At 36.8% G+C, this 15591-nt stretch overlaps 2 protein-coding genes across 5 annotated transcripts; both read right to left on the reverse strand.

Moving 5' to 3' along the window:
* Positions 1 to 49: 49 nt before the first annotated feature.
* st3gal7 (ST3 beta-galactoside alpha-2,3-sialyltransferase 7) lies at positions 50 to 5870 on the reverse strand. The gene is made up of 8 exons (XM_044136249.1): positions 5610 to 5870; positions 5219 to 5381; positions 3477 to 3603; positions 3055 to 3392; positions 2648 to 2834; positions 2420 to 2560; positions 1967 to 2116; positions 50 to 872 (listed from the first exon to the last, which is right to left on the reverse strand). Exons 2-8 carry the CDS (start codon positions 5362 to 5364, stop codon positions 786 to 788), a joined length of 1176 nt encoding a protein of 391 aa, XP_043992184.1. The 5' UTR covers positions 5365 to 5381; positions 5610 to 5870; the 3' UTR covers positions 50 to 785.
* A 312-nt stretch (positions 5871 to 6182) lies between these two features.
* On the reverse strand, positions 6183 to 15430 carry morn4 (MORN repeat containing 4). 4 transcript variants are annotated; one of them, XR_006372520.1, is made up of 6 exons: positions 15321 to 15398; positions 14102 to 14175; positions 10876 to 10990; positions 10690 to 10799; positions 10385 to 10595; positions 6183 to 6207 (listed from the first exon to the last, which is right to left on the reverse strand). XR_006372520.1 is itself a non-coding variant. In XM_044135875.1 (6 exons), exons 3-6 carry the CDS (start codon positions 14166 to 14168, stop codon positions 10447 to 10449), a joined length of 441 nt encoding a protein of 146 aa, XP_043991810.1. In that variant the 5' UTR covers positions 14169 to 14175; positions 14839 to 14927; positions 15321 to 15326; the 3' UTR covers positions 7664 to 10446. The 4 variants fall into 4 exon arrangements, 3 of the variants coding, with proteins under 3 accessions (XP_043991813.1, XP_043991810.1, XP_043991812.1); XM_044135875.1 differs by lacking the exon at positions 6183 to 6207 and adding an exon at positions 14839 to 14927 and having other exon boundaries at positions 7664 to 10595; positions 15321 to 15326; XM_044135878.1 differs by lacking the exon at positions 6183 to 6207 and having other exon boundaries at positions 7634 to 10595; positions 15321 to 15430.
* Between the last annotated feature and the right edge of the window lie 161 nt (positions 15431 to 15591).

The raw sequence follows: 15591 nt of genomic DNA on the forward strand, positions 1-15591 counted from the left end.
TTTTTGCTATTTTGTGTTTGAAATTCTTCAAATAATTTATTAGAAGCACTTTTTCACTTAGCACAGGCAACCCCTGTGACTTTAATCGACCCCATCAAGTTTACATTCTTGAACATTTGTGTCCTGTTGATTAGTCATGTACATGTACATAAGCAATGTAACTTTTTTTCACCCTTTTAAAGTTTACAGTATTTGTATTTTACAAATGAACATACTGCACCTTCAGTGTGTCTTATATAAATGAACAATCCAACAAGTAGTTGCTGAATGTCTTTCCTTATGAATAATTTAAACGTTGTTTTACTTGCTTCCGCTCTATTATCAAAGTTGTCATAAACACATGAGGTTGTAGCAACTGGCATTGATTCGCATCGTTTAGGGATTCTTCCTGAATCTTACACAAAGTGCACAAGAAGCAATTTGGAGGGATTTTTTTTCCTCTAGAGAAATACAACTATTAGCATAGCTGTATTCTCTATTTTATTGAGTCTTTAGCAAATGAAATTAAAACATAAAACAGAACATGAACATTCAGGACATCATACAATATAGTCTTTTTCTAAATATCATCTGTATAATTAATACTGTTCTCAAATTAACTGCTAAAAATCCGTCCTTTGATTGCTAAGTTAGTTGTTTAGAGATTGGGAGCATTTTACTGGGACATTAAGGACTGGGAGCATTTTAAAGGTCAGTTTGCAGTGTGGAGTGCGTTGTGCACAGCTTACAATAGAGGAAACAAACTCCCGACCAGAAGGGGGAGTGCATGCAGACTTAAGAAAAACTCAAAGAGCTCCTGTGAGGTCAGTCACGGCTCCTGAAGCCACCAGGTCCCTCAGGAAGAGTTTCTCGGCGCTAACATCGTGCACCACCTGGAAGATTCAAAATAAATGTCATTGTGGACAAAACATGAATTCTGTGGTCAGTAACCCTGATGGGGTGGATTTGGACAAATCTCTTAGGGATCCTGGCAAAGATGTCTTTTTACATCAAAACTAACAAACAAAAATAAACGTATCTGTTTTCATTGCATTTGTATAATCTCACACTGTCATAATTTGAGGCCATTTATTTAGTGGGGGGAAGAAATTCCATCTGAAGAAATGCTAGTTGACAAAATCATCTCTCCATAATTGGTACCCACAAAAACACCTAAAAATACATTTTAGACATGAGCCGTTTTTAAAATATTACTTTACTTTTTGAAGTTCTTGAGAATTTTAAGAACATTTCTAGTTTGTGAGACATGTCTTGTTCTGAAACTAATGGAAGTTTAATTCCATTAGTTTAACAAAAAATTCTCCTCTGGCTGCTGCTGAGTTTTCCCACTGTGGCCAGGACTAAGACTTTGAATCCTCTCCGATATTCTTGGAAGGTCTCGACTGTGAAGTCTAGCCATACCCTTGATTTTTTTTTAGAACCCAGGGAGATAAGCAGAAAAGCATATATGAAAACTGTTAAGGTGTACTTACACCTTAACAGTTTTGCAGTAGGCCCTTTTCTAACAAGCATGAGCCTCGATAGAAGGCTCATGCTTGTTTTCCAGACAGAAAAAAACCTTGCACGGCCACCTCACTTCTAAATGCTCTTGAAAATCTGTGAGGTGAGCCGAAGAGTTGAGAAAAATAAGAAAGCACTTGGGACTTTTGATTGTTTACAGAAAACATGTAAATAAGAGTGATTGAATATCTCTCTCTGTAAGCCATGTGAAATATTGCAGGTGAAAACTTAGCAAAGAGAAAACTTAGTAATTGTCGTACTACGAACAAACTATCCCCAGCGGTGGTACTAATAATCTTCCCTCCAGTAATTTTCTTTGCAACATTTTGTCGACACTGAATTTTTCTGCAAAGAATAAGTGAACTTTTCAGGGTGGAAAAAAGGATAAATCTCTCCCAAGGCTTTTTACATATATTTCTGTGGAATCAGCATGTTTGCCCACATCTGTATGTCAGTGTAAACTTACTTGAGCTTTCATGGCACCCATGCGTATTGCCTCGTAATAGTGGAGCCTGGCCTCTGGGTGCTGCATGTCATAACCAAACCCTGCGAGGCTCACATGGTCACACATCTGCAGAGCCATCACCACGGCACTGGCACCTAATGTTGGCACCATCTTTGTTCAGAACAAAAAATAATTACCTTTTATTTATTTTGTAAAGCAAAACAAGATCTCAAACGTCACCGATAATTTGAGAGAAATTCTTTAACATGGTAGCAAAGAGTACAAAGTAACATCCATTTGAAAATAAATGTTGCTCATCTTTCAATCAGCTTCTTGGATGGCCCATCAAAATACACGTTTTTTTGTTGTTTCTGTTTCAAAGCAGTTGTCATTGGAAGGAATACAATAAATTAAACAAATGCAAATGTATCACACGTTTATGTAAAGAAATAGACAAATTATTTGGGAGCTTACATTTCCCTGTTTCTGGGCATATCTCTGTATGACTTGGCCTGTCTTGTGGATGATCTCTGGATGGAGAATCTTGAAGCTCTCTGGTTTCAGCGGAATATCTTCAACTACCTCCCTCCAGAACCACATTTTGGACCAGAAGCTCTATAGATGACAAACAGGACAGCAAAGATTTCCAATGAACCAATGAGAAACTTGTGCAGTATAGTTGGTGTTCAGATGTGGGCTAACCAGAGGCTGCTTGGTTATTATAGAAGTCAGCCAGTCCAAGTCCAGGCTTTTAAAAGCCACCAGAGCAATCATGGAGGTCTTTTTGTATTCATCGGCCGAGTGAGGCGCTGCCTCTGGGTACATCAAGCGGATGGTGGTGCGTGACCCAGCATCTCTCTCAAATCCAGAGATGGGAGCATTATTCATCCTGGAAACAGACATAAACCCCCAAAATTTTGTTCCAACAAATCGGTGTGGTCAGTGAAATTCAACAAAAAAAATTAATTAGGGCAACTACAAAATTTGACTATTACTTCCAGTTCAGAGAATTTTGTAAAATTAAGAGTAGGTCAGGGGTCATTGGAGGCTCTTGAAATAATTGTATGGCCCCCAGTAGCAGTTCAAGAATGGGAATTTGAACCACAAACCTGATAATGACATCATATTGATCTATGTGAGATCCAAGATGGCTCCCGTGAAGAATGCCTCCATTTCCCACCACCACACATCGCCTGCACCTGTCTTCTTTACTCAAAGATGGAGGCAGACCAGGCTGAGGCATAGCAGCAAGGGCCAGGGCCAAATGCTCTTCACTCCCTTGGAGCCCCAGAGGAGGGGTCAGATTCCAGGCCTTGGGTTTGTCCTGTTGAACAAACACTGGGATGTCCAGAAGGCCTTTAGAACAGGACAGCGACTTGAGGTGGTCCAGACCCCAGTGAGGCTGGCATGGTCGTAAAAGCAGGAGGGCTGACTGATTTAGTAAGGCCTGAGGAGAAGAGGGCACAGTAAAATAAATTCTTCTGCTAATTTAACAAAGATCTTGTTAAAATGCTATAACATGCATCTTTACCAAATCTTTGGGATACTGGTAGTCATCGCTGTCTGATGACTCATTATTTAAGGGGAAATATGCAGGAATCAGAATCACCAAGTAGCATCCGATCAGCAAGATCAGACTAGTGGCAAGATTCTCCTTCCTGTTCAGAAGACAAAAGGACAAAATGGTCCATCGATAATAGCAAAAATGTAAAGGGCAACCGTGTTCTTCCATCTGCAAATGTCATAAGTGAGTTGACATGTCAGCTAGCATGACAAAAATAAGTCCATCTGTTCAAATTGCAGGTTGAGAATGTGTTTCTCTTTAATTAGAGATACTCACAAAAATATTTTGACCCTCAAAGTTTTTGACATTTTATCACATTATAACTGTAACGTTCAATGAATTTCATGAGATAGACCAAAATAAACTAGTGTATACCTATGGAAGAGCTCTGATCCGTTTTTCAAACGTTTTGTATTTAATCTCCTCAGAGTCAGTCCTTTGTAGAATCATGTTGTTTTGAGATTATACTTCACATAGTTGTAAGTGTTTTGGGGTGTGTCTCTACCAGCTTTGCACATCTGGAAACTAAATGTTTACAAGTAGTTCTTGGCAAAATAGCTGAAGCTCAGCTACATTGGAAGGCTAGGCTATGTGAACACCGATTTTCAATTTTTGACACAGATTCTCAGTTAGATTCAGGTCTGGGCTTTGACTGGGCCATTGTAACACATGAGTGCACTTTGTTTGAAACCATTATTGTCAGCTCTGGGTTTATGTTTCAGATTATTATCCCATTTGAAGATAAACTTTGTTGTCATTCATTTAGATAGATTTCTTGTTTCTGCTAAACAAAAACAGAACGTTTGGCTTGTTTTCTGAAATGTTAAAGTTTGGCCTCAGATGAAGTTAAATGGAGTTCTATTTACAAATATAAAATCTATGAACAAATATATTAATTTGATTTAATTTAGAGGTGTCAGAGTAAGCAAATCTGAAAACAAATGCATGCCACACTTTTCATAACTGCATGCCACTTTCAGTCTACTCCATCATTTTTTTTTTTGATTTTGTGTAGGTCTATTACACAAAGTCCTATTAAAATTCTAAATTGCAGGTGTATTATGAGAAAAATTACAAAAAGCTTTACAGAGGCACTGTAATGTGTTTATTAGGAGCATGCCTAAAATTTAATGGTTGCCACACCTTTCTAAAACCAAGTTTTTCCAGGTGGTGAAATGAAAGCCCTCACTAATGTTCTCAGATGATCACAGCCATGATCACAGGCACACCTCCACAGCTGATATGCTGATGACCACAAGCAAAGCACTTTTCAATTTGTAAGACAAACTTTGTTTTGTCCCATTTCCATTTTCTTACGTCATGTCAAATTAGTCAGGAGTATGGGAAGTTTTCATTCATCTACATCAACTCAGTGTTTGGAATGTAGAAGTATGATTTTCCAAAGCAAAATCAAGTTACTTGTCTTGATGTCTGACTGTTGGTTGTCATTTTGCTGTATATAAAATTTATTCAACAGTCAGCATAGCCTAAGATTGGGCATCAGTCAACCCTGAAGCCCTTTATGCAAATAATCATCATACTCGTCAACATAATTGCTTTTTTACAAAATAATTACTGTGGGGACTTTGAGCAAAATACCCGTTCTATCACATTAGATCATTTTTAGTATTATTTAGAAATAGAATGGGTCCAAAGCCCTCTGTAATAGTTTTGAGCACAACCTGTTTTCTTCTTTGGAGGACTTGTACCTGCTTAGGAAAAATTCCCTGGACTCCGTTTTTAATATATCTTGTTGTTTGTGACACACAGTTGTTAGTGTTGTCTCTGCAGCCACAGGGAGCAGTGGAGCACCGTCATCTGGATCTTCTACACTCAGATGGTTCAGCGTCACCATCGCACTGTTTCTTCCACCTTAAACACACACAATGTATAATGCTGACTAATGAGCCCTAAATCAATAAACATAATATTAAGGAATAACTAAGCTCTACTTTTGAGACAAGATCTGTGAAAAGAATCACTTTGATTTATGTACGACGGGGAGAGTGTCATGTTACCTACTTTCTGGTCAAATATGAGCTTATTCTGCCTGAGACAAGAATCAGTTTTACAAACACATAAGAACAGAGTGCAACTTACAGCTTTCCTCGAAGAGTTGTCAGCTGATTTTTAGCTTTCTTCTTCCATTGCTGAAGAATAAGCAGAAGAGTGCACGGTCAAAATGGCTGACGTTCCTTTTTTACCTGACTGAACTCTGCCTCTTCCCTCAATAGTCCTGGTTAATCATTAACACTCCAGCTGGAAAGGGGATGAATAAGCATGCGTGTGTGTCATCAGCAATTCGTCCAATAAAATTCAATATTTAAATATGAATAAGCATGTGTGTGCGTGCGTGTGCGTGTGTGTGTCATCAGCTATTTATCCAATAAAATACAGTATTTAAACATAAAAAAGGGAGGAGGAGAGATGAAAAGTGTGATTAGGTACGGTGCTGGAAAAAAGAATTCACCCCTCAACGATTTCTTACTTTTTTTTTTTTTGTCACACTTGCTTCAGGTTTTTCATCTCATTTAGATTTTAGACAAAAGGAGAGAGAAAAAAAACATTCCAAACCAACATAGTTTAGGTGAAAACATGTTTCACCTAAATATATTTAAATCATGACTTTGTTTACCTGCGATTTGTTTGGTTCAGTTTCACTGGCCAATGGTCTATGAAGGTCTGGTTACTGCCTGATCTGTAGAATGTAGAAATCCAACAAGTTTCATTCACTCAATTCAAAGCATGAATGGCTATGAGGCTACTTATACGAGGCCACATTGTTCTTGTACCTCATCTGCTTTTGATGCTTATTTGACTGAGTTATGTGTTTTTCGAAATTCCTTAGTGATTTGACCAAAGCCCTGAAAGGGTTTCCCCAAGTTTGAAGGACTTATGCTGCTTTTATCCTTGAGGGCATCTTTTCATCCCAATAGGGTGGAGTTATTATGACCAACTGCTTAAAGTCTATTGGTGATAACATTCAAAGAGCAGATACAGCACAGTTGGTGTACAGTTTCTGTAAACTTCAATGTTGCCTCTTTAATTCCTTAACCACTGTCTTCTACTTATCCAAGATTGTGTCACAGACCTAACAGAGCTAAGGAAAAGGCAGGCATCTTTCTCCCCCGCATTTCTCTCTAGCTCATTCTGGTTTGCATGCCAAAAGGTATAAAATGTCTCCGAAGTGAGTTTTTGTCTTCCCCACAGTCTACTCCAGTGGCATAGGGCCCAAAAAAATCCTCCAATTTCAAGAAAGATCCAGTGTACCGTGTCTTGTACTTCTGTCCTACCATATTACTAAATGTTGATAAATTAACTATAATTACATGAGCAAGACAATGGAAAAGCTCCAGGGACTGAAACATTGGAGCTGGTCCACCTGATAAATTGGTCATAAAGATTTAAATGTGATATTTCTTACATTTTTACCTAAAAGTTTGTTCTGATAAGTACTGAGAACTATCTATCAATAGATAATAAAACAATAGAAAGGAAATATTACTTTTGTTTAAAAATATATAGTTTCATTATAGTTAAAATGTGTTTTACATACTTGAGGTAAGATGAAATAAATAAGCCCAGATCATTTTTATTTAATCCCGACACCTAACAGAACCAAACTTGCCGTTGAAAGAGAGGTTTGTTTCAACCACGGCTGTATGTGATGTGTGCAAACTATTCATTTTCATTATCAGCCCCACGCAGTATTTCCTGTTCCAGACAAGGCTGCTCTAACTGTCAGGGAGAGAGGGAACACAAACCACCCACAACACAGGGTTAGGTATCAGATAGTTCTTCCAGTCTACATAACTCTAAAACTGAGAAGAAAAGCACCTGACAAAAATTCATCCTTATTTACAGAACTCCTGTAAATAAGGATGAACTTCAAATAACGATGAACTTTAATAAAATCAGCTTGACAGCTGATTTTATTGAAAGGGGGATGGGGAAACTTTCTCACTGCGATGCAGCCAAAATTCAGAGGAACCTGTTTATCCATGAAATATTCAGTTTTTTTCAGTCCCTAATTCATAATCCAGCTCCTGTGTTAGAGCTCAGCATTGACCAATAATTGATGTTTTGTTGCTTTCTCGAACAACGATCAAAAACTCGCTGAGAAAATTTTTTTCTTTTTACAATACACCCTTTATTAAATACGCCTCCATGATACATATCCAGTCAAATTCCAGAAAATCAGTGGATGCTTTATTTAAAGATCACATGGTAACAATCCTCAAAAAGGTAACACCATGGCAACACGATATTTTTATTTTACCAGGCAAATCAAATTATGGACAGGCACATTTGTAAAGCACCATTTGTTTCCAGGTGGAAATGGAAGCATGACTCTTGTGAGATCAGTTGGTGAGTGAACAAATGCATTTACACATGCAGCATACTTTAATTGTGCACCAAAACAGTGTTAGTGATACCAAAAACAGGGTCAGAGTATCTGTTTTTAAGCTTCTTTTTCAGTCTTCAAAGTTTTCATAACACATTAAACCAAGCTACAGGGCTTGACTCTTGATTTATTCTTTTTTCACAGATGTAGCAGTGAAAATGTGAAACGTTCTAATCTGACTTCAGAAGTAACTGAAACCAAATATTTCCTTGTTTAATCAACGGGTCTTTTCTTTGTTCATATGTACTTAAATTCCAGTTGAAATTCTGGAAATTTTGTCTTTACTATCCAACTCTAAGGCCTGTTTGTTTGCACTTCTGATCATTTCAGGTTTTCATACTTCTTATATGACATGATTGTTTTTGGTTGAAGTTATGGAGGCAACACTAGAATAAATAATGTCTATTGATGTGTTGTAAGGCCTGTTAAACATTCAAGTATACAGAACACATAATAGCTGTGGTCAGCTGTAATAAATTATGTGTCAAAATATCAAACATGTTAAAAACACAATTTTCCACTAGTCCAGACTGCTTAAAATTAAAATTGATACAGTTAGATACAATGTATATATATACACACCTTACACACATTAACAAACAAGTACATACATTTTTTTTTTCATTTAGCTGCCTAAATTATTTAGGTCCATAGATTCAACACAAGGTGCTGGTGAGAAATTTACATTCAGTCACTATCAGATTAATTGTTGGGCTTTTAATGATGCAATAGGGCCGCTCGTTTTCCATGTTGGCACTAGGCCTGTCGCAATAAGCAATAAATCAATTAATCCCAAGATCAATTAAAACAAACTCAATAATTCCCATTTGCATGATTTATTGTTTTCTCTTTTCTTTCTCACTTTCTACCAAAAACTGGAGGGCAAAAATCTTCAGCCTGCTGCATTGGCCTCAAATAGAGGCCCCATTTTTAGAGAGATTTCATAAATAATTTCATTTGTTGTTTCTGTTGCTTGATTTATTTAGTTTCAATACTTAAAATGCCTTTGATTTCCTCTGTTAATTAAAATTTAAAGTTTGTTGATCTTTGAGAACGTGCTCTTACGTTTTGTATGGTATTTTCACTATATTTCTCGTAAATGGCCTCGGAACAATATTATCGTTTATTGTAATAACTTCTGGGACAATTTATCATCTAGCAAAATTTGTTATCATGACATACCTAGTTGCAACAATACAATGATACAACAAACAACGACAATAAATTTTAAAACAAGAACTTGTTGGGCAAATTTGACTTTAATGCAAATTTTCTCTGCAGGATTAAAAGCATACATATAATCCCACTAATATTTGGAAAATTGTCCTTCAACAAGTTGCAGAGAAGCTTACAAATTGTCATCACGGAATAGGGACTGATTCAAAAGCTAAATGTTCACCTGCTTTATGCATTTTAGTTTTGATTCCAAATAAAAAACCAAAACTGGCTTTGGAAACTAATCAAGCAGGTTAAACGTTTCACAAACATCCATGTACTGTGAGTACAGAGTGGTTACCAGAAAACCACATGATTTAAACAAACTCTACCATGTTTCATAGGAGGAGTCAAACATCCAGCCAGAATTGCACCAAGAGTTTGCTGATGAAAAAAAAAATATATATATAAATATGTGTTTCCCCTATAACAACTAGGATACAGCTGAGTACATATTAATGGGGTAAATGTATGTTTGAGCCTGTGTGTAATATTATTATTCTCTTTTCAGCAGAGAAAACCCACAACAATAAATTCAAAATTCTTCGTCCATCTCTGGTTTCTCAAATTCATTGAAATTGTTTGTTGGACCCTGAATATGACCCTGAATTCATGCTGATGATGACCGTATGTAAACCTCGGAGCTCCACTGAATCATTCTAACAAGTTGTACAAATGTTGAGTCATGGTGATCTTCTTTCCCAATAATAATAATAATAATAATAATAATCAAGAAGAAGACTTGCAAATGACAGAGCTAAAACCATCCTTAATCAGGCTTTCAACTCCTTAAACTGACAGATACCTCAAGGCAAGTCATGCAGTGAGAACGTGAGGAGAGCGTGTTGTTCATCATCTGATTATTTTATGAACACACCCCAAGCACGTGATTGTGTGAAAATATCTTTAAGGCAAATGTGAATAATTAAATATGTACATTCTTTCTTTAACATGCAGCCATGAGTTTTCCTTTTTTTGTTGTTGTTCTTTTTTTACTAAATTTTTAGCTATTCAGCAGCAAAATGATAGAAAGAAACAGACACATTTTATGGTCTGATGTCAATATGAGAGACAGCAGCTTTCCCTGCTTACATTACTCATCAAGTAAAAAGTGTGCTTCATGAAGTTCTTCATTTTATAGAAAGTCATCCAAAAATGTTCAAATGGATTTCCCTTAAGTCACTTTAAGTGTGGACAAGCAAACAAAGAAATGGTAAAAACCAGACAAAGAGAGGTTGTGAAAGAGAGTGTTCACCCTTAAGGCCCATCTGGAAGGTGCTGAAAGTTTAGTCCTAACACCTTTATGGTCTAAGGCAGTCATAGCGCCAGGCTGTGAGCGCTGGAGGCTGAGGCCTGAGCACGCTGCACCACTCCAGAACACTTCTCCCTTTTCTGCAGTTTGTGGTTTTGAAACAAGCCCTCATTTCGTGGAGCCCCATGAGTTCCATCAGGGAACGTCAATAGCCCTGCAGACACAGATGCTCCGGACTATAACCAATCACAGGCACACACTATTGACATTCCAATCGATTTGCTGTTAGAGCAGTGTTATGCATTTACCATATCCCTCAACACGGCCATCTTTGAATTCTCCTTCGAACTTCATGCCATCGAATCGACTAAAGACTCCTGAACCTTGAAACTTTCCGTGAGCAAATTCTCCTTCGTACCTGTTAAGACATAAAAATGTGACCAGGTTGTCTTTTGCAACCTTTGTGAGGGTTTAACTATCATTTCTCTACACACCTGGATCCGTCTGTAAAAAGCAGCACACCAGAACCGTGAAAGAGTCCATTCTCAAACTGGCCAGTGTAGCATGTTCCATCCTGAAACTTGAGCTGGCCTAGGCCATGTCGCCGACCTAGAATAACGAACCATAAGCTGCTTAATGACTGAAACAGCTATCAATGAGACACATTTTGCTGTTACAATTACGTTTTATTGGTAGTTTATGTAATGGACCAACACAAAGCAGAGCATAGTTGTGACATGAAAGGAAAGTAATAGTTTACAGATCAGTTTACATTTCAATGTGATCTGTAAAGTGTGTGCTGTGTATGAAATAAGCCCTTCTTGAGTGAATACTTTTTACAGCCGACTTTTGATTACTGCTGCAAGTCATTTGACCATTTCTTTTCTGCAAGGCAGTGTTATTTGTTATTTGTGTAAGGCCAGGCCAAAATTGTTGAGGAGTACCTCTGAATATCAATGTAGATATCTGTTTATAAGTCTTGCCAAAGGTCCTCAATTGGATTTGGTTCCATTCTTTTACTGGGCCATCCTCACACATAAATATGTTCTTACTTGACCCATTCCATCCTCTGCATGTTTCATGCTACTGTAACATAAAACTGTATCTTAGTCTGAACTCCTTTGAATCTTCTAACACAGGGGTCTCAAAACTCCAGTCCTCGAGGGCCACAGTCCTGCAACTTTTAGATGTGCCTCTGCTGCACCACACCTGAATAGAATAATTAGGTCATTAAGGCTCTGGAGAACTGATCTACACAAGGTGGAGGTAATTAAGCCATTTCATTCCACTGTTTTGTACCTGTGGCACATCTAAAAACTGCAGGACAGTGGCCCTCGAGGACTGAAGTTTGAGACCCCTGTTAACAGGTTTTCTTCCATTACTGCCTTGTATTCATCTTCTAAACAAATCTGACCAGATTCCCAGTTCCTACAGTTTTAAGAGTCCTCAGAACAAGAGGGTGTCACCTGGTTTAACAGTGGGGATGATGGGATTTTTTCTCCACCAGTAGAGTTTGTATGTATTTTGCAGAAAGCTCAACTTTGTTATCCTCTGTCACTTACTTTCACCCATTTTCTGTGTCTCCTAAATGACTTGTAGAGAACTGCAAGTGTATTTTTTTCCATAGCATTTTTTCAACAATTCAAGTTTTCTTGGCTCTCTTCCATAAACACAGCTTTTGTGGAGTGCAAAACCTAATAGTTGTCGAGTCAACAGATTTTTCCCTGAAACCTGGATCTCTGTAGCTTCACCCATGGACCACTTCCTTGTTTCACTGCTGATCACTCTCCTTTCCTGCTGTATTGGGTAAGTGGGCAGCTATGTCTTTAGACTTTTGCTATCCTCACACCAGATAATGGATTACACAATGGTCTGTGACGTTTAGAATGGTTGAAATATTGTTTTATAACCTAAAATCAATTTGAACTTCTACATAATTTTAACTCTGACCTGTCTGCTGAGTTTCTTGGTCTTCACGATGATGCTATGACCTTTGAAGAGTTCACAGAAAAGCTGTACTTATGCTCAAATTAAGTCAGACAAAACAGGGCAGTATTCACTAAATAGGTGACTTCTGAGGACAACTGATATCAATGGGTTTTATTTAGTGATATCTGAGTTAAGGAGACTGAATACAAATGCACCCAAACTTTTCAATTTTTCATCTGTTAAAAAAAAATAAAAATAAAAATAAATATATATATATATATATATATATATATATATATATATATATATATATATATATATATATATATATATATATATATATGAATCTTTTTTTTCACTATAATTATGCATCATTTTGTGTTGGGCCATCACATTAAATCCCATAAAACATATTTAAACAGAAAATGTTTTAAGGATTATGCTGCCTTACAAAATACACTACAATACTATATTTAAGTAATTTGCTAGACTGCATTTTGCCTGAATAGACATGTTTTTGTGTTTTATTAAAATTAAATTGTACTAAAGAAAGGGAACTTTTTTTTTTTTGCAATTTTATTTCTTGAATATAAACAACCTTTTCCCATCTCCTGTGAGATAAAGGTTTACAACTAAATTAGGAGTCCCATCTGCTGACTGCGTAGGTGGGATTTATTGCAGTCTAATCCTGCATGCTTGCACTGATTTCCACTGAAGGACCCCTGCTAGGACACAAGTAATGGGGTTTACTTCCACTTAGTAATGCAGTAATGAATAATTTACAATTTGGCTACAACTGCAACATTAAATCTAATAGGTAAACTGAATCCAGTGTAAAAAGATGAGAATTCTTACTCTTTAAAAAACAGAGCTGAAGAAAAGGACAAAAGTGTGTATCTGTAAATTAATTGACTGGCTTTCTTTTTGGGACTCTCTTCAAAGTCCCGAAGACTCCCAATCTATAGTCAGGTGCAAAGAGGATTTGCTTACACTCGGGGTGACCAATGGCAGCTAATTGGGATTTATATAAATAGCTTGAACCTATAAGTGGATGTGCATGTGAGAGGCTTTAAGCATATAAGTGCCACCATCATCTTCTCCAGGTGTGAAAACTGGCAAAATTAAAAACGTTAAGCCTGACAAAGAAACAATCGGGGTGTTGCTTAAGTTTAAAAGACCTAGAAAACTGCTACAGGTTTCTGGTCAAGTGTTTTAGGACAAAGTTCTTCAGCCAGTTACTCCATAAGGTTTTTAGAAAGCAGCAGTTTCAAAACTGATACTGAATTTCCACCACACTGTTCCTGTAGCTGTATAGAGCACAAAGTAATGCATTACTGACTCCCCGCAAACTGTTACTCTTAATTACAGAAGAAAATAAAGAAAATGTGGACGTTTGAAAATATTGTAGCAATTTTAGTTCTTTTAAAGGTAACACTGTTTTAGAACTACAAGTGGCAAACTATGATCAGCATGTCTTCTGTTTCCATCTGGTGATGAGTTTATTAGTCAGTTAGCTGACAGACAAACCAGCTAACATCAATGTATTATTTTTGTTTTACACTATAAACAGCAGAATGCCAAAACGGGTATAGTATTCTGCTCAATTAGCAAGTTTATTAGTAATGCTAAAATCTGAGGATGGTCATCTGTAATAACATGTAAATAAATACTTTCTAAAGTTCTACAGTTAACGCCATTAAAACTGATGACACAACCGACTTGTTTCAGTTTTGTTAAGAAAGCAGGTTTAATGTTGTATTTCTGCAGGACTGTGAGAAGGGATTGTCTCACCTTCTTTCCACTCGCCGTGGTACTCTTCTCCACTGGCATAAGTAAAAGATCCTCTGGTCAAAGTCATGGTGTTCCTATTTAAAAGACACAAATGCACCCCATTGGATAAGAACTACTTCATAGCGGTGTAAAACTGATTACTAAAGTACAACCATTATGAGATTTGTTTTGCCTTGCTGTTTCTTTATGACAAATGGTCTGTTTTCTGTTTTACAAAGCACTTTAAAAAACAACAACAAAGGTCAAACTGACAATAGTCATACGCAGAAGTGGTATTTTGATATGGGTGATATGGCTCAACCTTCATGGTGCCATTTTCTCAGAGAGAGAAAAGGTACAGATGGACTTAACAAAAAGTTGTGGTTTTTTTCTTTTGCCGTTTGTCGCATTCAGTCAATAGAGATTAGGGGTTGTAAAAGTGATCTAGCTTTACAAGACTAGCCAGCCAGTCAAAGAGAAATTTGTATTCAATTGAGATTCTTGCTACATTTAAGGGCCATCTCACTGCTTTTAGAGAAATTTCACTGTAGGTGATAATACTATTATAATAATTACATTATTAATTACAAAATCTAAAATACAATATATATATATATATATATATATATATATATATATATATATATATATATATATATATATATATATATATATATATATATATATATAGGCCAACTAGTTACTAAGGCGTGCATGTTAAATCGATCTGAGTTCTTTTATTAAAAGGAGGAAGACACCTTAGCACCTGTTCTTGCAACTCTTGAATGCACAGAGTAGCTTTTGTAAAGCAAACGCTGAGGAGGTACCCCTTTTCCAAAGCTGGAAGCTGCACACAGGAACAGTGACTAAACAAATGTACGTTAGCAAACCACATTACAGCATAATCCATCGCTTATAATAGAGATTTCATTTTTAAAACAAATAAATGCCTTGCAGGACGACAGTCAAGGGTAATTTCACCCAAGCGGCCGCCATCAGATAAATAATTAATCACACAAAGACAAAATTGTTTCCACACAATATTAAAACTATCTAGCTACAGCTGTCAATCTGTTTCGATCAATGCAACCCTGTGTTGCTACATGTTGCTGCAAATGCCCTGGTCTTTACCAAAATCCTAGCATATTCAAATTTTAATAAAGCTCATATTTACAGCTATCTATCTCTGTGTCTGTAAGAGGCACAGTGGCTAGGCACTTAAAGGTAAGTCTTTATTTACCTTCACTCAAAGCCTGTTCTCTCTGAAGCATCTAAACCACCGTGTACGACAGGAGGGGCGTGAATAAATGAAAACACCGGCTGATAATAGAGATGCTGCATTCACGTCCTGCCTGTAAACTCCGTATGCGTTAAGGAAATCTCAAAATCTTTTGAAAAGATCAGAAGTGAAAAATATATAATTAAATACTTTAAGTTCTTTGTGTATTTTCAACAATAATTTAGTGAAATATGTTTTGTATATAGCTGTGGCTTGTCCTTACTTTACTTTG

Source organism: Gambusia affinis, linkage group LG13, assembly GCF_019740435.1.
Source record: "Gambusia affinis linkage group LG13, SWU_Gaff_1.0, whole genome shotgun sequence".
In the NCBI taxonomy this organism is placed as follows: Eukaryota; Metazoa; Chordata; class Actinopteri; order Cyprinodontiformes; family Poeciliidae; genus Gambusia; species Gambusia affinis.